The sequence below is a fragment of the Centruroides sculpturatus genome, unplaced genomic scaffold (assembly GCF_000671375.1).
Source record: "Centruroides sculpturatus isolate CEXI.00-Female unplaced genomic scaffold, Cexi_2.0 scaffold1347, whole genome shotgun sequence".
NCBI classification, from domain to species: domain Eukaryota; kingdom Metazoa; phylum Arthropoda; class Arachnida; order Scorpiones; family Buthidae; genus Centruroides; species Centruroides sculpturatus.
In genome coordinates this window covers 185,348-210,929 of record NW_019385658.1, presented here as the reverse complement: position 1 = coordinate 210,929, position 25,582 = coordinate 185,348, and the positions used below count along the sequence as shown (strand labels likewise).

The window sequence follows — 25,582 nt, the reverse complement described above, 5'->3', positions numbered from 1 at the left end:
GTGGGATGTAGTACAGTATGCTCCAGTAATTCTTAATAGCATTTTTCTTTGTAGGCTATTTATTTTCTGTTTCATGTGTGTCAACTCCATCCTCTTCCCCCAAATTTGGGCAGCATATGTAACAATTGGGATTACAGCACCTTTATAAATATGTGTTAAAGCCCTTCCACCTATACTCCATTCTTTACGTGCTACTTTCGCTATTTCTTGAAATAAGTTACCCACTTTTTTCTTAATTGTTTCTAGGTGTTCATTCCAGAAAAGTTTGTTGTCTATTGTTACTCCTAAATAGTTGACTTGGTTTACACATTTAATCGATTTATTTTGCATTTTAATTGTGGGTTGCCTTTTTGCCACTTTGCATGTTGTAAAGGCTATGGCGTTTGTCTTCTCTGGATTAAATTTAAGTTTGTTTGCATTTCCCCATTTCTCTATTTTATCCAGTATATTTTTGCATTTTATTTCTATTTGTTTTCTGCTTTTTGCCGAACAGATGACCATTATATCGTCAGCAAAAGCTGTTATTTTTGATTCTGATAATGTGTTGATTTTCAAGAGATCATTTAATATAATTGACCAAAAAATGGGTCCAGAACAGGATCCCTGTGGACACCCCATAGTCATGTCCCTTTCCATTTTTATGTCTGCGTATTCTATGTATGCCTTTCTGTTTGTTAGATAATCACATATAAGATGATACAAATTGTTTGGGCAATTTGCTTCCTCTAATTTAGCATGGATTAGTGACCACCATGCGTTATCAAAAGCACCTTCTATATCAAGACTGAGAGCAATTGTCCAGTTGTTATTTTTCCTCCCTTCTTCGATATTTTTAATTACTTTTGATATAGCATCTTCCGCTGAACGTCCTTCTTGAAACCCGTATTGATTTTCGTTAAACCATTTGTTTGAATTTAGCCAAGTTGTAAGACGATATACTATTAATTTATCCAAAACTTTTCCCAGAACAGGAAGGAGAGAGATTGGTCTATAACAGCAGGATAATAGAGAGGTTGAGGCCGAAGTTTTAAACGCGAAAACGTGTACGTCGGACGTTCGGCGCCGCATTCCTTAAAGCCTAAAAGTTTGGCAATGGTGTTTGGAATGTGGACAATGATTTCACTGACTACCCAAACACCATTGTCAAACTTCTAAGCTTACAGGAAAGCGGCGCTGAACATCCGACGTACACGTTTTCGCGTTTAAAACTTCGGCCTCAACCTCGCTAATGATACGAAAAAAAAATAAGTGACTGAGGTAAGATACCATCGAAAAAAAAGGTTACATCGTAACCTTCTAAAACTATAACGTATAATAGGATCTTTATTTAAACGGCTTTCCTCTTACTTCAGTCTGACTGTCTCTCCTCACTTGTTCTCCCTCGCTGTGCCTACTTGTTTAAATCCTTTGTGACGATTCAGCGATTCCCTTTGTAATCATTTCCATTTGTAACTTTTCGTATCACAAATAAATTTCTTTGCGATTCTAATCGAAGTACAATAGATAAGAAAAACTATATTTTACATTTTTTAACATATAATATCAATTATTCTAGTTTTAACATGGCGAATTACATAATTCGTAATTTTTTCACGTTTGTTTACAGGAACTCGGCAGAAATCATGAACGAACCTACATTCTGTTTCAATTGCTACATCTATCCTTTTACATATGTAACGAAAATGTTTGGCATAAAGATCATGCCATGGTGCTCAGAACTAGATACTGGCAGTAGCATGATTTTTCGAATTTATTACGCATTTCTTGTCTTAATATCGGTTCTGGGTTTGTTGTGGGGAATTTATGTTTCCGTGGTTGACGAAGAAACATGCGTCCAATATTGCGCAGGTTTCCTCTACAAAGTAAAAGATAGTAACGCAACAACGCTTTTCGGTAAAATGTTGTTGTTAGGGTTCATTTCCGCAATGACGTTTACTGTCATTCAAAATTATTTCAAAAAATATGTAAAAATTCAGACATTCGAATGTAATTATAAAGGCGAGATAGAAAAATTGCTAATGGTCAGAAATAGGGTTCAAAAAATCGTATTATTTCTATATGTTTGTGGATGCATAGTGCTATCCTTCGGTTTTGCTGTTGCCGGCTTGTTTCTTCCCATTCCGAAAAACAGATTAATTCTTTGCTCAGTATTTTATCAAATGGTGAACATCTGGGGCTTTTCAGTTGGCCTCCATGCCGGTGCAATCGCATTTCTCGCCTTGTATTTCATAACTTTAAAATTTGACAACATCCACAAGTCATTGATTGAGTGTAGACGTAATCCGCAAATCACGAAAATTGCTTTAACGATCGAAGAAAGAAAATTTGCCGAGTTATGCGAGATAACAGAGTATATTGATCACGAATTTGCTTACATTTTATCCATTGTTGCGTATTTTGTATTAAATCTTATAGCTTGTTCTTTGTATTTTGTCATGTTTGCCGGTCCAATTGATAAATTGATCGTTGGGGGTCGGGCATTAGCCATCACAATCTTATTCATCACTGTTATTCTAAACACTGCTAATGTTCCTGCAAAGGTAAGCTGATGTTTTGAATGTTTTAATGAGTTAATTATGATTTTCTACTTTATAAGTAATTTTGTATTTATCATTGGAATGCATAAATATAGTGTATAATTCATGATACACACACACGCGCATATTAAAAATTAAAATAAATAGTGTCGTGCTCGTTGGTATTCATGTCGATAAATAATTAAATGCGAATTGAAAATATAATCACTTGTATTCGTACTTCTCACATGATATTCAAAAATTCGAAAGACCGTAATTGCTATAGACATAATAAAATTTAATGTTTTAATTGTGATCATAAATTAATTATAACAGTAATTTTATGTAATAGTGTTTATTTAATTAGTAAACTTTGTATAGCATTTGAAATAGTAATATCACAAAACATGGAGTTAATTATCTAAGCTAACATTTACACTTCTCAGAGCAATGTATAATAAAAACAGTATCAATAACACAACACAATGCGTCAAAGAAATGATGGTTGCTGCATAGATAATTATCTGTTGAAAAAATAATTTTATGTTGTTGTTTTTTTTCTATTTTTGAGGTAATATGCTGCAGTAACAATACATCTACTAACAACTAATAGTTTCCTAAATGAGACAAATGGCTGAAAGTGCAAATAGTTGTAAATTAAATAAAAATGANTATTATTAATCGTGATTTTATTAAATAAATTATCTGTGGCGCAATCCGTTATTTTAATTATTATTTTTTGAATTTTTAATATAGAAAGTATGACCAATTGGTCTTTTTCAAGTGTCTTAACACAAAAACAAAAAGAATAAAGAAGAAATTAATTTATATGTACTGTATGTTGTAATATTTTAGTTTAAATAAAACATTACGCGTAGTATATGTAATAATTTAATCAACAGAAATGAGCACGAATTCCAACATTGTTATCAAAGTTTAATCATTTTAAACACTCCGAGATTTTGTCGAATGATGACGATTTTCTCTCACATCAAGGTATTGACATTCGTAAAGAGAATCAATGGAAAACTTTTTGGTTTTCATTATTTTGGATCGATTATATTGACTAAATCATATGTCATTAAGGTAATTCGAAATTTTTGTTTAATATAATTTTATAGTTAAAAAGTAGTTATAAAAATGAAGTTCTTGAACAAATTTCAATAAAATGTAATTAATTAGTTGAGACCGGATGGCATGGGAATCGTCCCACACCATACAGACTTTGGTGTATAGTAAATCTCAAAGAAGGCGTTTTATTCAGTATACATTGATTTATTTCAGGCCATTTTTATGGGCCAGTTTTGTATACAAAAAGTTTGCATATGGCAGATTGCAAATCTATTTCTTCGCTGTATGTGACAAAACCATTGATTCTATTTTTGTATCAAAAGTTAAAAATCGATAAAAGACTTGCAAGAAGGAATATTAATTAAACTACGATTTAAACACTAAAAATTTTTCCGGTTAACAGCAATTAATTTTGAACTCTTAAATCAATAAAGTATGCTAAATTATTTACGTTAATTTTTTTTACTGAAATCAGTAATAAGGAGTAACTGTTGCATGAATTTCTAACTAATATCCAGAATTAAAAATTTATTCGCGATTATATCTATTCTTTTATCTAAATACATAATTTTACTTGTTTATAGCTAATGAGTTCAATATGGCGTGTATTCTCATCACTCTTGGAATTCAGGAAAGTGATGTCAGAGGAATACATTTTGTCAATCTGCAACCAGACACTTTTGTATAAGATATAAATCTAGAACAGATGCATCAAACACAATACTGTAACATGAAAGTCAAATCAAATAATGATTGTTGCCTCTTCTTCACAATCATTAATTGTAATTTTCAAAAATAAGATTACAAAACACACGACTTAATGTTGCACACTTCAATCTACCACCATTAGATGGAAAAATAAATCTAGGAAACGTATATTTTTCATTAAGTAATGAACTATAATTATCAGTCAAATCACTTTATTTGTAGGTAGTCTGTTTAATTGTAAAGGAGTTTTAGTTGTATACTACACGTGACATTAGTACAAGTAAATGTTTACTCTAACATGTAAAGACAATGAGTTATACCTAATATCTAATTTGAATGACTTCACTGTTATTATGACAGGCTAATCGAATTAATAAATTTTCAGTTCCAGGTAAAATAATCAAATGATATAATCCATTTGAAAGGAAAGAAGTTAAATTATTCGGTTGTGTTTACCAGAGCCCCTTTAGCCGCTACTCGAAAACATCGAGTGACGTTTCCACTTCCCAGGACGAGGACCAAGGCGTTGAATTTCGGGAAGCAGTGTTGGTGTTATGTGACGGTGTCGTTTACGGTAACGAAGCGTAATATATAAATGATTGGGTGCGAAGAACACAATAGATAATAGTTCAATTGTTAGTGTTACGGCGAAGGGTGATTGTAAGGATTTGTTGTAATGAAACTGATGAAATCGTCCAAATAATGAAATTCGTGCTTCTTTGCCCTTAATACAGTGAAGCCTGGAATGAGTGGTGAACCAAAGATCTCGATGTCTTACTATCTCTTCTCCACTTATCTGCAAACACCACTGTTACGTCGTCAGTCTTTTTCTTACGTCATCGTTTATCTCATCCTGTTCATCCACCTCTTCCGGGTGCCGATTGATGAATTAATACCTAGTTGGAGCCGAGGACAGCTTATTGCACTCTAAACTGGGTCAGACGGAACGTGTAATTTGTGGTATATCTGTTGCTAAATATCTAATGATCCTATAATAGTTGATATAGTTGAATCTAAGGAGGGTACGAATAATATGGATGGGCGATAATAAAGGGCATGTGTGCTTAAAAGCATTCTTATATTATTTCAAATTTCAGAAAGAAACTTTTATGATATTTACATGACAATGATATTTATATTGTACTCAATTTTATTTTATTTATATTATGAGGTCATTATTTGTCTTTGAAACATAGCAGAAAATTTTAACACGCACCTGTACAACTCTTAAATTTTTTGAAGGAAAATTACCTAACGGACACGAGGAAAAAGAAACTATTTAAGTCATAAAATACGCCATGTTGCTTTGAAAAATTTACTACTACTACAGGCAAAGGTTTCTCTGTCGGATCGAGTGCACTCAGGTTAAAATACAAAAACATGTACCACCGGAATATTTAAACGAGCGGACTTAAACTGTGGACTAAAAGAACACATTGTGTGTCGCTACACTATCGCCGCAATACAAACGAACGGACTCATATAACATTGTTTTAAACACGGTAAACGGGAGTAACGTCTTCCAGTTTGCGCAATAAGCCAGCAGGCAACATATCCAAACTTTTCTTAGTAAATTGGTAAATATGGGTTCAGATCAGATTGGATCGTATACTAGCCTAATAGCGCTCTCCGCTTTATTTGTCTATCGCGATAACATGGTATATTCTTGCTTACTAATACGTAAATAATACCTGTTTATAATTTACTAAAAGGTGTATCAAAGATAGCTTTGTCGAATAACATTTTTATACTGTACTGCGGTAATACGTCTACAGTATTGTAATACTAATTAATAATTTGGAATAAAAATGTATATAATATAAATTATACTTAGTATTATTTCCTTGTTACGTGTATGACACAATAAAATAAATTACGATTAAGATCGTTTCTGCAGTCCTTTATAAAGCCATTTCTTAATTAAACGTTGATACAACAGAGACAAATTGTATGAGTAATAAGTTAGGTAAATTAGCGATAACAATAAATACAGGGCTAGTTAGAGTGTTACTTCCAATTGGATAATATAACCATTGTGTTGTACATTCTGTAATATTAGAAGTAATTTAATAGAATTGACGAAATAAATTAAAAAATGAGTATAAAATTGAGCAAAAGAATCGACTGTTAATAATTATTTTAATTAAGAATTATTCATAATCGAAAATGTAAGCTAAATTTATGATGACTTTAAATATAAAGGCTCTTATATCACACTACTAATTTACAAATTCAAGCAGAATGTGCAATAAATTATTTACTCGTACAGTATTTATCTTTTAATAAATTTGCTTCGGATTGTTTCCATAGCGAATTATAACAATAAATATTTATTCTGTACTGAATAATTTACTGATTATTGAAAATTAAGGCTGTTCTTCATATGATGTAACATTTACCAGAAATGTCCTTACTTAATGATCACTCCTTGCCAAATTATACTGTGCTTATATAAAGAATTGTTGATATTAATTAACAGATTAAAGAAGGATAAATAAATTACAATAATTATATTATAAAATTTTACGGAACATCTAAAAAAAGTCCTATTATAACATAAAATTTGAAAAGTAATTCTTCATTAGAAAATGTATAATAAAGCCGCTTTCACACGTCAAAAGTGTGTTTAAAGATGTGTCCACTCGATATCTGCGTACCGTTCGTGTTTCCTCACACCTAGAATTAGCTCTTTTCCACTTGAGAATCAACATGCTACCTCCCGAGAACACTACAATGGATAACGTAAATAAAAAAATTGTCTTGCCACGTTCATAGTGTACTCCATGAATGAAGTAACAAATCAGCGTTGTGGAGCATCGAATGTACAGTACTCGGACATGTAATCAACCAACGTGAAGAAAACCATATAAAAACCACGTGTTCAGCTCGTTGATGAGGCAGAGAGCCGCAATCAATGTGTTCAGTAGTGTTATTCAGTCAGCCACTTACCGACGATTTTTCGACAAACTAGTGAAAATTTTAACAAAAGATAATGCCGCAGACTTTTATAAAATGCAGCATTAACATTATTCTGGGTTCAGAATAATGAAAAGTCATTACCGAGCTATAAATAAGCACATTCTAGAACCGATTGTTTAAACTTGAATGCGTAAAGTTGTCCACTCACTTTAATGATGAACCACTTAAGAGGTTGTCTCCTTGCTTACTGTTCGGGTAGTAAAGAAAAAATTTAGAATACAGATAATTCTTAACTCCAACAACTCCATTTCTATTTTACAAGGTTTGGCAACTTCAAACAGCATAATAATCGTATAAGAGCAACCGAAAACGTGAATGGCTTATGGAAAATCTTTCAGAAGGTGTACTGTAAATGGAACTTTCGATACTTATCTACTTAAAAAACTATTTCTAGAAGAAAAAATCTGAAAAATAATTCGGAAAAGAGTGGAAAGCCCTATTACACACCAAACTGTAAAAAATATAAGTTTTATAAGTTTGGTGTACTTAAGTGAAAGATCTATTTAACTGTATGTACTGTACCTTTTGTATTTCTTCTATATTCTATTCTGTCTGTATTTCAATCAAATGATATTTTCTTTCCAGAAACACATTTAAATCGAACTTTTAAACAATGGTCAGTTTTAACCATTAAAATTACTATTGGTAACATGTAAATAATGTTCTCTACTCTCAAAATCGTGCACTGAAAATACTAATGCCTTGGAAATAATTATTGATTAATAATAACATGGTAATATGACTACTGAGATCTGAGATGGTTAAGAAAGTAATGTGTAAACATGATAAAGTTTCGATAAAACAGAATAGTTTGATGAGTTCGGAATGGGATGAGAAAATGGACAATTTGTAAAAGGAAAAACTTTCGGTGCGCTTTCTATGGGAAACACGTTGATTTTTAGTTGTTTTACACACGAATAACAGCAGAAAAATTGAACGTGGCCATCTCTTTAATAAGACACATACCTGAAAACCAATTACCAGTGTTCAGTACTTTCATCTACTCGACCACTGAAAATTTAATTGTCAGTTTCCGTTGTGTAATTAATTAGTAAATACTTTCAACTCTCTCCCCTGTGGGAATTAAAAGTAATTATTTTTGTTACGTGCACTATAGAATCGAAAGACCTACAATGGGATAGCCAAGCAGTGAGATAAAGGGAATCAACACATCCAAAAGAACTACAGTAGAGCGTCGTTTATCCGAATCAATTGGGGACTGGGGTGGTTCGGATAACTTATTTTTCGGATAACGAATCATATACGAAAAAATATATTAATTTATCTCATGTTGAAATTTCTCTCCGTTGCGTGTCGCTTCGCGTTGAATTTTCATCGATGTTAAGCCTAACGAAGACTATTGTATCGTTAAAAATTATTTTTTTATTTTCTACAAACAAAATAAATTTATTGAAAAATATAAAAACAATAAAAAATTATAGTCGGATGTTAATTTACTATCAAAAACATAAATCTTTGAGTAGCCCAAGACATGGCCAAAGATTGCAGCGCTACAGCACTAGCGAAAATTTAAATTTTCCGACTGGAATGCTTTCGGATAACGGACGTTTCGGATAACCAGCTTTCGGATAAATGACGCTCTACTGTATACTTAGAAAATTCTTCGACTTATTCGATCCGCACAGATTTAATATCAGATCCACAGAGTGGTAGACTGAGACTTAACTGTTGGGCAATCTGTCCATCAGAACAATAAATTTAGTTACATTTATTTTTCAGTTCACATCTTAACAACGGCCATTCTTTATGTATTAGTCAATGGCCGTTGGCCAAAAGTTTTACTACATAATTGAGAAAGTATTATCACGTGGCATCTAAATCAAAAGAGATTCAAAATGAATATTATAACTGAAATTATAAGTTTAAAATAACCAATGCTTTTCCGAAGCAGAAAATTCATCATCTTGACAAATATAAGAAAGGATTTTAATTAAGATGAATTCTATTAATCAGATTGGAATGGAAAATTATGATGTTTAAACAGATTTTAAAATTCTAATTTCATATTTAATCGATTCACTTTGTATATGTTAAACCTCAGAGAGAATGGTAACACGAGCACTCATTTCAATAAATACTAGAGATGGAGCCACTTATGTGTGTTTGATTACGTAATTTTTATGGAAATCATCTTAGATACAAAAGTCCATTTCTCAAACAATTGATCACTTCCATTGTTGTTCTGGGGAATGCATGAAGTACACGAGGAAAACTCGCCGGTTGATGCAAGAGAAAACATTCAGAACAGAAGAAGGTAGTGTATAATTCTTGCCTAGAATTAAATATAAAAGAATTTTAAATATTCTAATAGTAACAATCAATAAATGTTTAATCCCTTTCAGTAAGAAAAGTACCAAAAGTTGTTAAGCTAATTTTAATGTAAAATATTAACAATTAATAATGAATTACTATAATTGATTGTTCAAAGAACATCTCTCTTACACAGATCGTCCAGATGTGCATTTTCTTATTACAATCATTTTGTAATAAGAAAATGCAAACCTAAATGTTCTGTCGAATAGGGATGCCTCACAGAAAAGCTTTTTATCCCCGCACGGCAGATCGCACAAATAAAACTCTACAACGGGCTACGTAAACTGGCCGTATTTTGATTATAGGCATGCGACGAAAGATTCGGGAAAAACTATATGGGCCGTTAAACGATCGCGTACCCGTGATTAAATATCCTTCTTCAGTCGTTTTTTCCAATCTGGCATTGATATGCTGGCATATACAACATTATGTCAACAGACAATTTAGATATAGCGCATCATGAGCACTCAAATTTTAATTCAATCGTAAGAGAAAATTGTAAAACTTTGTTACTTAGAGAACTTTTAAGAATAAATAGCCAAATTTATTTATTACTATTTTACAAAGGGATTGTGTTCCAAACTCTCTTTGCTCATTCACTCACGCAGACAGAGAGGAGACAGCAGGATACATTACATTTTTTACATTTAGTGGAGCACTCCCTCTGACCTGTAGCATTAAATGCTACTGGCTCGAGGTACTCCTCTTTTAATTAACCTGCTTCGCATATGCTTTGCAGGTAGTTAAGATTACATAGTCGCGGTCGTAGCCGCAATACATTAATACCCGACAATTCTATTTTTTACATTAATTATATTTTTGTTGAGTAGAGTATTTGATGTCATTAATTTAACAATGAACTATGACAGAAATTTTTATGTTCTGTTTTTATAACAAGTTTTTATAAATTCATTGAAATAATAATATATGTTAACATTATTTATAAGGCTACTTTTCCTAATAGGCCAATCGTAACCTTCTTTGTTACAAACTAATTTTAACTCGTTTCTTACTTTTTCATATTGCATACAGTCAAATAAGATGTGTGTGGGTGTTTCACTTACCCCACAAATCTCGCAGTTTTCATCATCTCGATGATTAAATCTATAATGATATTTCGCAAAATCTCCATGACCTGTCACGAATCTTGTGAATTTGTGTCCAATTTGTAGATGTTTGTTATTTAACCTCTGGTTAATATCTGGTATGTATTCAAAGAGTTCCCTTCCTTTTGTAGTTATTTCCCACCGTTGTTGCCACTGTAATATGTATCTATTTTTGATTTCAGTTTTTATATATTTTGTAGATATTTTTCTGTATGATTCCTTTGTTTTTAGATAACTAGCCTCTTTAGCCAGACTGTCCGCTCTTTCATTTCCTTGGTCTCCAAAATGGGCTTTGACCCAGCTGAACACTAGCATATTATCACTTTTCACAATATTTCGTCTTATATTATCTATTAGTTCACTTTTATTGTTACCATCATTAAGAGCTTTTAATACAGCCTGGCTGTCTGTGCAAATAGTAATTTTTATATTTTTCTTCCTTTGACTTATCCAGTTAATTGCATGATCTATTGCTACCAATTCTGCTTGATAATTTGTGCATCTTTTATCTAACTTGATTTTTTTATGATACTGTTCCCTATTTCTATAGTAATAAACATACGACGCTCCCACTCCTTCTGAGGATCTTGATCCGTCCGTATAGATTCTGTATTTATCCCGATAGTTGTATTTCTTTATATGTATTTTCTCCCATTCATATCTTAATAATTTTTGGTGTTGTTTCATATCTGCTTCTAGCTCGTCCTCTTTTTTCAATAAATCATTATGAGTTTTGTTTTCTTTTAATATATTTCTTGTGTCACTATGCTGTCGAATTTCCAAATCCAGAGGCATTAGGCCCGCCAGTACACAGAGTGCATCGTGGGATGTAGTACAGTATGCTCCAGTAATTCTTAATAGCATTTTTCTTTGTAGGCTATTTATTTTCTGTTTCATGTGTGTCAACTCCATCCTCTTCCCCCAAATTTGGGCAGCATATGTAACAATTGGGATTACAGCACCTTTATAAATATGTGTTAAAGCCCTTCCACCTATACTCCATTCTTTACGTGCTACTTTCGCTATTTCTTGAAATAAGTTACCCACTTTTTTCTTAATTGTTTCTAGGTGTTCATTCCAGAAAAGTTTGTTGTCTATTGTTACTCCTAAATAGTTGACTTGGTTTACACATTTAATCGATTTATTTTGCATTTTAATTGTGGGTTGCCTTTTTGCCACTTTGCATGTTGTAAAGGCTATGGCGTTTGTCTTCTCTGGATTAAATTTAAGTTTGTTTGCATTTCCCCATTTCTCTATTTTATCCAGTATATTTTTGCATTTTATTTCTATTTGTTTTCTGCTTTTTGCCGAACAGATGACCATTATATCGTCAGCAAAAGCTGTTATTTTTGATTCTGATAATGTGTTGATTTTCAAGAGATCATTTAATATAATTGACCAAAAAATGGGTCCAGAACAGGATCCCTGTGGACACCCCATAGTCATGTCCCTTTCCATTTTTATGTCTGCGTATTCTATGTATGCCTTTCTGTTTGTTAGATAATCACATATAAGACGATACAAATTGTTTGGGCAATTTGCTTCCTCTAATTTAGCATGGATTAGTGACCACCATGCGTTATCAAAAGCACCTTCTATATCAAGACTGAGAGCAATTGTCCAGTTGTTATTTTTCCTCCCTTCTTCGATATTTTTAATTACTTTTGATATAGCATCTTCCGCTGAACGTCCTTCTTGAAACCCGTATTGATTTTCGTTAAACCATTTGTTTGAATTTAGCCAAGTTGTAAGACGATATACTATTAATTTATCCAAAACTTTTCCCAGAACAGGAAGGAGAGAGATTGGTCTATAACAGCAGGATAATAGAGAGGTTGAGGCCGAAGTTTTAAACGCGAAAACGTGTACGTCGGACGTTCGGCGCCGCATTCCTTAAAGCCTAAAAGTTTGGCAATGGTGTTTGGAATGTGGACAATGATTTCACTGACTACCCAAACACCATTGTCAAACTTCTAAGCTTACAGGAAAGCGGCGCTGAACATCCGACGTACACGTTTTCGCGTTTAAAACTTCGGCCTCAACCTCGCTAATGATACGAAAAAAAAATAAGTGACTGAGGTAAGATACCATCGAAAAAAAAGGTTACATCGTAACCTTCTAAAACTATAACGTATAATAGGATCTTTATTTAAACGGCTTTCCTCTTACTTCAGTCTGACTGTCTCTCCTCACTTGTTCTCCCTCGCTGTGCCTACTTGTTTAAATCCTTTGTGACGATTCAGCTATTCCCTTTGTAATCATTTCCATTTGTAACTTTTCGTATCACAAATAAATTTCTTTGCGATTCTAATCGAAGTACAATAGATAAGAAAAACTATATTTTACATTTTTTAACATATAATATCAATTATTCTAGTTTTAACATGGCGAATTACATAATTCGTAATTTTTTCACGTTTGTTTACAGGAACTCGGCAGAAATCATGAACGAACCTACATTCTGTTTCAATTGCTACATCTATCCTTTTACATATGTAACGAAAATGTTTGGCATAAAGATCATGCCATGGTGCTCAGAACTAGATACTGGCAGTAGCATGATTTTTCGAATTTATTACGCATTTCTTGTCTTAATATCGGTTCTGGGTTTGTTGTGGGGAATTTATGTTTCCGTTGTTGACGAAGAAACATGCGTCCAATATTGCGCAGGTTTCCTCTACAAAGTAAAAGATAGTAACGCAACAACGCTTTTCGGTAAAATGTTGTTGTTAGGGTTCATTTCCGCAATGACGTTTACTGTCATTCAAAATTATTTCAAAAAATATGTAAAAATTCAGACATTCGAATGTAATTATAAAGGCGAGATAGAAAAATTGCTAATGGTCAGAAATAGGGTTCAAAAAATCGTATTATTTCTATATGTTTGTGGATGCATAGTGCTATCCTTCGGTTTTGCTGTTGCCGGCTTGTTTCTTCCCATTCCGAAAAACAGATTAATTCTTTGCTCAGTATTTTATCAAATGGTGAACATCTGGGGCTTTTCAGTTGGCCTCCATGCCGGTGCAATCGCATTTCTCGCCTTGTATTTCATAACTTTAAAATTTGACAACATCCACAAGTCATTGATTGAGTGTAGACGTAATCCGCAAATCACGAAAATTGCTTTAACGATCGAAGAAAGAAAATTTGCCGAGTTATGCGAGATAACAGAGTATATTGATCACGAATTTGCTTACATTTTATCCATTGTTGCGTATTTTGTATTAAATCTTATAGCTTGTTCTTTGTATTTTGTCATGTTTGCCGGTCCAATTGATAAATTGATCGTTGGGGGTCGGGCATTAGCCATCACAATCTTATTCATCACTGTTATTCTAAACGTTGCTAATGTTCCTGCAAAGGTAAGCTGATGTTTTGAATGTTTTAATGAGTTAATTATGATTTTCTACTTTATAAGTAATTTTGTATTTATCATTGGAATGCATGAATATAGTGTATAATTCATGATACACACACACGCGCATATTAAAAATTAAAATAAATAGTGTCGTGCTCGTTGGTATTCATGTCGATAAATAATTAAATGCGAATTGAAAATATAATCACTTGTATTCGTACTTCTCACATGATATTCAAAAATTCGAAAGACCGTAATTGCTATAGACATAATAAAATTTAATGTTTTAATTGTGATCATAAATTAATTATAACAGTAATTTTATGTAATAGTGTTTATTTAATTAGTAAACTTTGTGTAGCATTTGAAATAGTAATATCACAAAACATGGAGTTAATTATCTAAGCTAACATTTACACTTCTCAGAGCAATGTATAATAAAAACAGTATCAATAACACAACACAATGCGTCAAAGAAATGATGGTTGCTGCATAGATAATTCTCTGTTAAAAAAATAATTTTATGTTGTTGTTTTTTTTGTATTTTTGAGGTAATATGTTGCAGTAACAATACATCTACTAACAACTAATAGTTTCCTAAATGAGACAAATGGCTGAAAGTGCAAATAGTTGTAAATTAAATAAAACTGAATAAAAATAATAGAATGATTTGAAAGACAACGAACAAAAACAAAAATTTTTCAAATTTTTTCATAAGCATTATATAGAAGGGATTGAATTAATAGTTTCATTGTATTTCAATCTTTTCCATGCGGAAACACATGTATGACTCATAATCCCACATTACCTACATCAGCCTTCGATTTTTCTGAAACGTTAATATTGGCTATTTTTTATCCGTATGTACTGCAATATTATTTTTCTTGTATTTTTCACCAGAAAAGTTCTAATTTATACCTTCATTTAACAATAGGTAGCATGTTAGGTAAATAATTAACAGTATGAATTATAGGTAGTGAGAAGCAGCACGATCTTCTATTNTTATGATGACTAAATCATATGCCATCGAGGTAATTTAAAATTTTTATTTAATATAATTTCATACTTTAGTTGTTAATTAAATGTAATTAATACACACATGGTCTTGAATTTTTGTAAAAAGATTTTCTTCAATATTCAACAGATACACCCTAATACGGCGCTGAAATTTCGTAATGTATAATATTGCGTACGATTTCTAACAAATTTTAGTTGTAAACAAATCTTCGACAGGTGAAGTAATCGCGGCACTTCATACTTGGTAAACTCATCCGGTCACGAAAAGATATGCCCTCTTTGAACTTAACGCAGTACTAGGAGAAAATTCTTAGATACAGTTTGACACACGAATGACCCACTAGCAATAAGACAAGTCCTCAGTTTACGGCTCGATTTTGTCTCAATTAGGAACCATAAAAGGATTTATTAATATCGGATAATATGACGATTGTCACGAAGAACTCTGTAAGAAGACTTTTGTTCAGCTGACGATGCTTCACCTCGCCATTTTTAGACGTTTAATTTGTATAGGAAAAATTTGCATAAATTTTCTTATTGTACCAAAACTTAATAATCGTTCAAAGACTTGTATTAAAAAGTATTAAACTAAAATTTGAACATCTTCGAAAATTTTACAGATAAATTTTGAACTTTTAAATTCATAAAATTTAACGATAGACTAATTTTTGAACAGAAAGTAGTCATATTGACTTACTGTTGTATAAATTTCTAACTATGAGAATTCGTTTTCGTTTAATTTTCGTATTTGTAAATAAGTAAAGATAAGATAATTTATGTAAATGCATTCTTCCTATATCTAAATGTGTACTTTTATTTTCTTATAGTTAATGAGTTCGATTTGGAGTGCATTCTCAACACTCTTGGAATTCAGAAAAGTGATGTCAGACGAATACATTTCTTCAATCTGCAACCAGACACTTTTGGATAACATTTAAAACTGGAAGGGAGACAATAACATTTATAATTAAGTCAAATAATGATTGTTGCCTCTTCTTTACAATGACTAATTATAATGTTCAGAAATAAGATTACAAAATACACGATTTAACATTGTACACGTCAATTTAACACTGTTATATGAAGAAGCAAATCTAGGAAACTTATAAACTTATTATTATATTAATAAGTGATCAGTAAGTAATAATTTTTAGTTCGTTACTTAATGAACTAATAGTTATCACTCGAATCACTTAATCTGAAGGTAGTCTGTTTATTTGTAAACGAGTTTTAGTTATATACTACACGTAACATTAGTACAATTAGTGAATGTATAGTCTAACATGTAACTATAACGAGTGCTAGCTAATATCAAACTTCAGTGACTTTACTGTTAGATGAGTAGACACGCACAATTCACTAAATTTTTATTCTGTAACTAAAACTTTTCTGTTAACAAACGAATGTAGATGTTATTGCTAGGTATATTTCGAATCATAAATAAAAATCGTTGTTTAAATTGTAGTACAGTACATTTGTTGCTTTTTTTATTTTTATTTTCAAATAAAATAATTAAATATTATAAACCAATTAAAAGGAAACAAATTAAATTATTCAATTATTACCCACTTGTTATAGTAATTTATATTTATTAAGTTTTCTCTTTCTCATAAAAGCTTTGTTCATTTTTATTGCGGAAACGTCAGTATTTCTAAATAAAAAGCGTTTCTCTGTGAAGTATAATGTATAAGAAAAAGTTTATAATGTATAGATTTATAATTATGTATAAGTGGTATGCTTATAATTCTAAATACTTTCCAACTACAATCATGTAATATTAACGTCAAAAGACACCCAATTTTATAGAAATTCTAGTATATTAAACGTTTTCAAAGCTGAATATAGCAAAGCTAATAAACATCTTCCTTCAATTTAAAACCAATTTATCCTGAAAGTTATTGCAAATGTAAAAAAATTTGTTTTGAAATTAATCCTTTTTACTAGTGTCTGAATCAATTTCGCTCAACAAATATCAATTTGTTGGGCGTGTCGTTCCAACAACACATTAAAATACAATTCCGGAAAGTCCAAGTTCCAGAAATGACAAAAACTTGCGTCAAATTTAAGCACAGACACAAGCGGAAACACAAGCCGGGAGAGTCCAAATTCGAGTAAAGGCACGATTCATCAAGAATTTTTAATATTTGCCATGTTGAAAATTTTATCCGTTGCGTGTCGCTTCGTGATGAATTTTCGTCCATGTTAAGCAAAACGTAAATTATTTAAAATAATAATCCAGGCTGTTGTATCATTAAAAATTATTTCTTTATTTTCTACAAACGAAATAAATATATTGAATTTATCGAACTTTTCGTCTTAATGTTCGATATAATATTTATAAAATTTGGGGAAATCCAGCATATTTTTCGAATTTTGTATACCTGGAAAAGAACCCAGAAGGGGCTACAAAAACGTTTCTTATTAATCATTTAGCGGTTAGTGGTTGCTGCCAACCGTAATTATCGTTACCCCCAGTGTGGTAAGCGGATAGGTAAAAATTTTATACTTAGTATCGAAACTCGGTGAAAACGGCTATAATCTACAAACCTTAATTTGTGCTATCGTTACATTTTTTCCGGGCACATCTGCTAGTTCACAATAACAGTATTAGCAACAGCCCCGAACCTCGAGTACAGTATTTATGGGTCGTCGTTGACCAACGCCTGGCTTAACCCGCAACAAACTCGCTAAATAAAGAGGCCTTCTTAGTGCACAGAGGAGCGAGTAAAAAAAATAAATAAATAAAACCCTCGGAGTGGCAAGTGTTAACTGTTTCTCTAAAATTACCTTTCTTAAAAAGAACGCGCTTACAAAAGAATAGAAAAAGATTAGATCTGCAGAAACTGTTTTATTTTTGCAAACATTATGTTTTTACAAATTACATATGTTTTATTCTTTATCGAGGCATTTTTAAACACACTTTTAATGACATTTATATAGGTCCAAAAACATATTTTAATGTGTGCGACTATCGCTTGGATGCCGTAACAATTACTATTAATGTTTTACAAATATAAATATACAACAATTTATAATTGTGATTAAAATTATTAATTAATATATTAATAATCAATTAATTTATCAAACGTTTTATGTATAAAAAATTTGTTTTCCAATTAATCTTTTTACTTGTATCTGAATAACAAATATCAATTTGTTGAGCGTGTCGTTCGAATAACAAATTAGAACACGATTCCGAGAATTCAAGTTCCAGGGATGAAAAAATTAGAAGTCAAATTTGAGCGCAGACACAAGCCGGAAGAGTCTAAATTCCAATATACACAGGATTCTAGAGTCAAATTCGAGATAGACGTAATTCGAGAAAGTCCATATTCGAGTGCAGACACCATTCACCAGTCAAATCTGGGGTTGACATAGTTCGGGAAATTCCAATTCGAGTACAGGCACAATTGAGGAGTAAAATTCGGGAGAGTCCAGATTCGTGAAGTAGACATAAATCGAGAGTCCAAATTCGTGTAGACCAATTCGGGCAAATGGTAATTGTCTAAAAGACAATAATAAGGAGACACAGCCGGGACAAAGTCACAATTGGCAAGTCATAATCGGAATTTGCATTCATGCAATCGGAATGTCAAAATCAGGAGAAGTCATCGATGGTTTGCAGAAAAAACCATATCTAAAAGTGAATGAAAAACCAATATTTTAATTTTTACTTATAAATTGAAAATTATTTTTGCAATTTTTAGGAGCTTTTTAGATTTTATTTATTAATTTTTAAACTTTATCATTTCTTTTTGTTATTCTTTGAATATATTTAAATGAAAACAAAATTAAGAATATTATTTTCTTATAAAATAAAAATAAACTTACGTGCCAAATGATATTGCTTACGGCAATTAATTGCATACTGCCACCTGTCATGTATGTATGAAATATGTCATTGTCAATTCCATTATTTTAACATGTTCCTGTCCGCGTAATAATGTAAAATTACTGGATAATTTAATTTCTACATTCATTTATACTACTGCTTTCGCTATGTCAAGAGACCAGCAACTTACACCCTACGATGTATTTTAATGTGAGTACTTAGACAGGAATATACAAGCTACGTATGCCCGATACCCTAAAAACCTGGGTTTTCTGTAGGTACGATCTCAATCGCATCAAAATATAACCACGCTAATATCGTACATAAGTATATTCAGTTTTTCTATTGTCCGGCCATTAATTGCGAGTTTTTACGAAATTGTGTTAATTTATAAACCGAGACCGTAAAATCTCCCAAGTGTTTGGTGTAGAATACAATATACACTTACACAAAGCCAACACGGCTCAAATATATGGCAAATCACAGAGCGGGATCTTATTGTCGATGGACAGAGGGAAGCCAAGAGATCATTACTCGAACCGAACGTACTCTCATTCTCCACTTCTGGCCATTTTACACACCTTCTGCACGGATCTAAATGTAGAAAAAAAGTATAATTATTCATCTAAAACGTATAACTCCATTTGAATTGCATTAAAACATATTGCGGCGCTGTAAATGTTGGCCTACAAAGAACGAAAGTTGGATTATGAAATTCATTGGTTCGGTGACGTTTTGAATTCAACTTTTCATCCAATCAGTAATGACACGGACGAATAGGCCGATACAGCGCCGAACAATACGGGAAAGTCATGCGATTCGCAAACATTTCCAACTCAATCTTAATGCTATAAAAATTTTTGGCATAATCGATACTTGGGATTAGCGATTTATTTCCAATTTCAGAGGGTAAATCGTACAAAATCTTACCTCTTAACCGGTTTCCACACGCTCTTAAAGAACGACCCGACTTTCTTCAATGTATTTCTATCCCTGGAATGGCCAGGATTACCTCGCACGCAGTCTTCGTGCTCTGCCGGGTCTTCGTCCGCTTTGGTGTTTCGTGGAGGAACCGCGCTTACTCCTTCATCCTCCACATTTTCGACCAATCTCTCACTAAACAAGCAAAGAAATATAATAAATATATAATTTTGTAATTGAATTACGATGAATAATTATAAATGATAACACTTGGAAAACATTTTTTAAAAATTTTCCACGAGGGTAAAAAAGGATTAAACTTATTACTATTTATTGAAAAATTAAAACGATGATTTATCGTATTTCTCAGAATAACCCCCTCGTTAAACAGCTCATACATACAATATACACGAGTTTATTACATAGAAACAGTAATGTAATTTACCTGTTAAAACGTTGGCAGGCCGTCTGACAGATTGGTAGAACCTTCATCACAGCTTTTCTATAAGCGGACTTGATGTTATTTTCAAAAACATCTAAACCTTCGAAAGCACCGGTCGAGGGTTCGAACAGGCCTTTCTTCATCTTGCTGCCTCGAAATTTAAAATAATCCAAATTTTGTGGAATGACGAATCTTCGCATATCCACATCCTCCCTAAATATGCAAAGAGAAAATAACTATTTAATTCTACTATCAAACTACATTACATCCCCGTGCTTTTAAGTTTATTCGACAGAAGGAAAGGGCCTTTTATAAATCTTTTTCTGTTATTTTAAAAAAAGACATATTGAACATATTGAAACCAAGTTGGGATTAAAATTTTAGTAAATTTCGTCATATTAACGAACTAATCCGTGAGATAAAAGAGGCCCGATTACTCGCTTAAATAACAGTAAATTGAAAAGCCCTAAATTATCTTCGGGGCCCCTTTTCGAGGTCTTATAAAGTCCTCTATTGCAATACAACAATACAGGAAGACACAAAAATCTTTACATTTAATCTAATTAGGCCTAATTATATATTGTAGATGGAAGTTTTTCTTTAAAGTTTTTAATTGCTAAAACCAAGTTCTTATCCGAATAAATAGTAATGAAATGTCTCTTACCCAGGAGAATGGGGCAGGGATCGATACTCTACCGCCAAAAAGCATCTTCGAATCGCTTTCCAAATCGCACTCTTCTTATTAACAAGAGCAAAAGTACGCAACAACGACAACTTCAATTGTTGAATTCGTTTGTTACGCGTTAAACCAAAAAAGCGGAAATTTAATGAACAGGTTAAGATTTTTTAAAATATAATTTCAGAATCTGTATAATAAAAAGCCACGTCACACCGGTGTGGGGATAGGAGTTAGAATAGGGACAGTTCGATATGGTGGTGCTGAAGTGATGTCGGCACGAAATACAAAGATGTAAATGTAAACATTTGGCGTTAACCAAAACCGTACACGAGAATATAACGAAATTAAAGCAAATACTTGACGAAAATACAACCAGAACTTGATATTTATACCGTAATATCGGGAGAGATGATTACTTAATTGCCATTTCTAGAAATGATTCTATATAGGCCTACATAATTAGAAAACAAACCGGGCATTGTAACGTGGATCTGATTAATCACACCTGCAGAATAACTATTTAGTCGAGAACTTCAATACTGTATTAATTAAACTGATGGGTAATGTCACCAGGAAAGTCGTGCTAAAATTCCGTTTGTTCTCTCCAAGTTTTTATATGCTTAATTTAATAGAAAATCGGCTGAAGATTTGTAAAGTCGTGGCAAATCTTTCTTACCAGAAGTGCTTGAATTTATAACTACAACAACACGTTTATTTTTTATTGCAAGCGAAGACTCAAATCAAACAGGTGCAGTCATTTAAAGAAATAATCGTATTGTCTAAGATGCACTTCTCGTTAGCTATGGGATTATACTTGGGAAACGTTTTTATTTACTCTTATTTTTACCAAACTCCCAGTGTTTAAATTTGGTCACCGCCGCTAAGAGTGGAGACAGAGTCCATTCGGCCACTTTTGAGCCATTTTCCACTTTTCAAACAATAACTTACCACCTTTTCTATCATTTCCAATCATGTAATATTATTGAATCATCCCGTTTTTTTAAGTTTTTGCCATAATATAAACACGATGTAAGTGCAAAAGTAACTTTAACAGCAATAAGACTTTTAATGTAAAACGACTTTATAATAACTTATGGCAAATATCGGGTGGGCAGCTTATTGGGTACGTGCAAACTTGCAATTAATGCTTAGTGGTTGAAATACGCTACTATAAAATTAAATAGCAACATCACGAAGGAGTGCGCGTAGCCACCTGCACATTTCAGAACCAGAAATGTAACAGAAATATGCAAATGATTAAAAAACAAAGATATCCCATGGACACCTGTTTATTCAGTAACCAATATAGACCTGACACTGCTACTCAGCGAGACATACTATTAATGAGGCAATTAATGGTTTCCCGAAGTACCCCCTGCCAAGCTGTGTCTACTGCAACAAGCATGTAGACTACAGTATGTGGCGGTGCTCTCCAGTTCACCTCAGGTTAGACGAGGTCCCACAGGTTGTCGACAGGAAAGAGGTACGTACAGCGAGGCTCCTGACCAGGAAAGGATATGAATTTCGTTCCTGCTGGAGAGAGTTCGTCGTGCGATATGCGATCGATCATTGTCTTGCTGGAACAAAGTGTTGGGTGTGACCTGCTCCAGTGGTCAAACATCAGCCAACACCTGATACCAGTCAATCGTCTAACTGTGACTTTACTTCAGACATGCATTCCTGTGTTTAGTGGTTAATGGCATTTCTGTTGCCGGTTGTCGTGCGACCAGCTCGACTTCGACTTCGTGCAACTGTTGCGAATGGTTTGGTAGACAAAGATGCCTCAGTTGACAGCGAGGGATGGCCACGATTCTCAAGTACCATTGCGTAAAAGGATCCTGACAGGCCGCATGGTGGATGTGCTGGTCTGTGTGTTTTGTAAGAGTATACTGTCAGAAAGTTTGGCGTGATAATCTATGAATTTTTCTTTTACGTTGCTAAAATTAACGTAACAACTGTCTGGGCTCTTACATGAATTCTCTGAAACTTATCAGAATAAAATGTTAAATTTATACGTGCAATTTTTTTATGAGATTTTATAAAAAATTCTCTTTCTATCTTTAATTATTAAAAATGGCAAAAAGCTTAATAATTTTGAAGGTAAAGATAAGTTCTATAAAAATTATAAATCCTTATAAGAGATAAAATCTTCGTTTAAGTCTGGCTATGCTCGAAATATTCGTGAAATCCGTCTCTACTCCACCCCTCACCATTAAAGCAGCATCGCTGTCACTTATACGCAAGCAACCATGCCAAATTTCAATTTTTCATCATTACAGTGTTTTGAAATAATAAACGAAATAAATTTCAATACACACACATCCACGAATTTTTTTTCGATTTTTATAAATTTGGCAATAGCTCAAAGGCTCAAATTTCACACGATCCCAACACTCTTATTTTGTGTTTTTTATTCCCCGTTATGTATATGTTAAGCTAAAAGAACGTAAATGCTTATTCAGTGAAAAGAACGTTAACAACGCGTTGTGATCTATTTAAGTCATCCACTGCGTGATATTTGTGTTTCGGCACTTGTAAAAACAGCTACAACGCGTTGTGACTAAATTAAAAAGTCCACAAAGAGAAATTCATGTCTTGGCTTTCATTATATTTGACCACTACGCGTTACGGTGATTAAGAAAAGTCATATCGCATTCTGAACGTTCGCTGATGCAACCACCATACGACGGACAGATTGTAACTTGTCAACGATCTCATTGCAATCACCAAAGAGTTTGTGTTGTGTTTATTCTTGACTGTCATATTTGAGTGTGAACGTTTGTGCGATAATTATAGCTAGTAATGAGAACGTATTTTATGATAAATTAAGTGAGTTAATGAAGACAAGTACTGATCGCAGTTTTTTTCATTAGTGACGAACAATACGAACGGTTACTTCAAGAAACGAAACAGGCACAGCTTCTTAAAAAAGCAATCAATCTCTATCGACAAAGCAGTATCGTCGTCTTAAACGATATGATGTGTTTAAAATTGGTGACCGAAAAGTTGATTAAAGGTGGATCTGATAGCATTTGTGATTCAAAAATCTGTTATTTTCGTATTGCGAATGAACTACTTGATATTTTGAAAAAAGCATATACTAGCTTAATAAAGCATAAAAGATAAGTAGATTGTTTGAAGGAATTGAGACATTTTTACTTTGTTTTGTAATTTTTGTTAGCACTGCAGAGTGGGCCGAAAATGATATTTGAGTGTCATAAATTCACATATTATTACTATGTTAAATAAGACAGACTTCTTTTTTTCATTTTGACAAAAAGCACTACGTATAATTGACGATGTTTGACTGACTTTTCTCAAATCTATCTTAATTTGGATTGTTTTTGAAATAGCATTTACAAATTACGATTACTGTTATTATTATTTTGAATAATTGAAGCAAGACAAGTAGCATTTAAATTTATAGGACACTAAATCAGTGAATTAAAAATGAAAAAATTAATTTATTTCCTGGAAATTTACTTTCTGAAGTATTTTCATTTAGCAATGTAAATGCACATAAATTAGGAAAACCTAAGTAATTAAGATTTTTATAAAATGATTAATTAATTTTTGCAAACATTATAAGACCGACCAAACACTATAAATAATGTATGAAAATGGTTTATGTGCTATCCTAACAATTATAATTCAAGGACATAAGTAATTATATCTACATAACAAATATAAACATCCATCCCAAGAAATTGCACGTCATCCCCGTGCTTTTAAGTTTATTCGACAGAAGGAAAGAGCCTTTTATAAATCTTTTTCTGTTATTTTAAAAAAAGACATATTGAACATATTGAAATCGAGTTGGGTTTAAAATTTTAGTAAATATTAACGACCTAATCCGTGATATAAAAGAGGCCTGATTACTCGTTTAAATAACAGTAAATTGAAAAGCCCTAAATTATCTTCGGGGCCCCGAACTGTGCCTTATAAAGCCCTCTATTGCAATACAGGAAGACACAAAAATCTTTACATTTAATCTAATTACGCCTAATTATATATTGCAGATGGAAGTTTCTCTTTAAAGCCTTTAATTGCTAAAACCAATTTGTTATCCGAATAAATTGGATTGAAATGCCTCTTACCCAGGAGGATGGGGCAGGGGTCGATACTCTCTACCGTCAAAAAACATCTTCGAATCGCTTTCCAAATCGCACTCTTCTACGCAACAACGACAACATCAATTGTTGAATTCGTTTGTTACGCGTTAAACCAAAAAAAGCGGGAATTTAATGAACAGTTTTGGATTTTTTTTTATTATAATTTCAGAACCTGACTTTCAAAATTTGAATTATCAGAATTAGATCAGAATTATGTTCGTTAACCGATCACCACTGTATTCAACGCCACGCAAACCTGATGTCGGCAGCTATTGAATTACCGCTAGTTCTTAGTGTAAGCTTAAATTTTACATTTTTATTAGAAACATGTCTTATAAAACCAGTTCAGATGAATATCGTAGTAGTGGTTACATGCCTTGATAGAAAGAATGCTTTTTATAAGTGGTCTGAAGCTGTATTTGAAGTATACGAAAACACGGTGCATCGAGATGGTTTCTGTATTCAGCTGTTTCATTTACGTTCCTTATGGAAATTTCAGAAAATAAT

The 25,582-nt window shown here is 32.5% G+C and overlaps 2 protein-coding genes across 2 annotated transcripts in view; both read right to left on the bottom strand.

Annotated features, from left to right (window-relative positions):
* LOC111640933 (ribonuclease H-like) overlaps positions 1–11,401 on the bottom strand; it is a 27,078-nt gene extending 15,677 nt beyond the window's left edge. Inside the window, exon 1 of the mRNA XM_023387023.1 lies at positions 10,673–11,401. Within this exon, the coding sequence (XP_023242791.1) occupies positions 10,673–11,401 (729 nt within the window). The remainder of the gene's footprint in view (positions 1–10,672) is intronic.
* A 6,904-nt stretch (positions 11,402–18,305) lies between these two features.
* LOC111640940 lies at positions 18,306–25,132 on the bottom strand. Its single transcript, XM_023387029.1, has 5 exons — positions 25,061–25,132; positions 20,288–20,497; positions 19,852–20,037; positions 19,370–19,515; positions 18,306–18,726 (listed from the first exon to the last, which is right to left on the bottom strand). The coding sequence occupies exons 1-4, from the start codon at positions 25,105–25,107 to the stop codon at positions 19,473–19,475; spliced, it is 486 nt and encodes a 161-aa protein (XP_023242797.1). The 5' UTR covers positions 25,108–25,132; the 3' UTR covers positions 18,306–18,726; positions 19,370–19,472.
* Positions 25,133–25,582: the final 450 nt, after the last annotated feature.

Bases quoted from the DNA above. Each gene is read 5' to 3' on its own strand.
- LOC111640940 (XM_023387029.1), bottom strand. From the start codon at position 25,107: ATGTTTTTTGACGGTAGAGAGTATCGACCCCTGCCCCATCCTCCTGG. The intron at 20,498-25,060 runs GTAAGAGGCATT...TTGCATATTTAG, and splicing joins CCCCTGCCCCATCCTCCTGG to GGAGGATGTGGATATGCGAA. The intron at 19,516-19,851 runs GTAAGATTTTGT...TTCTACATTTAG, and splicing joins GTGTGGAAACCGGTTAAGAG to ATCCGTGCAGAAGGTGTGTA.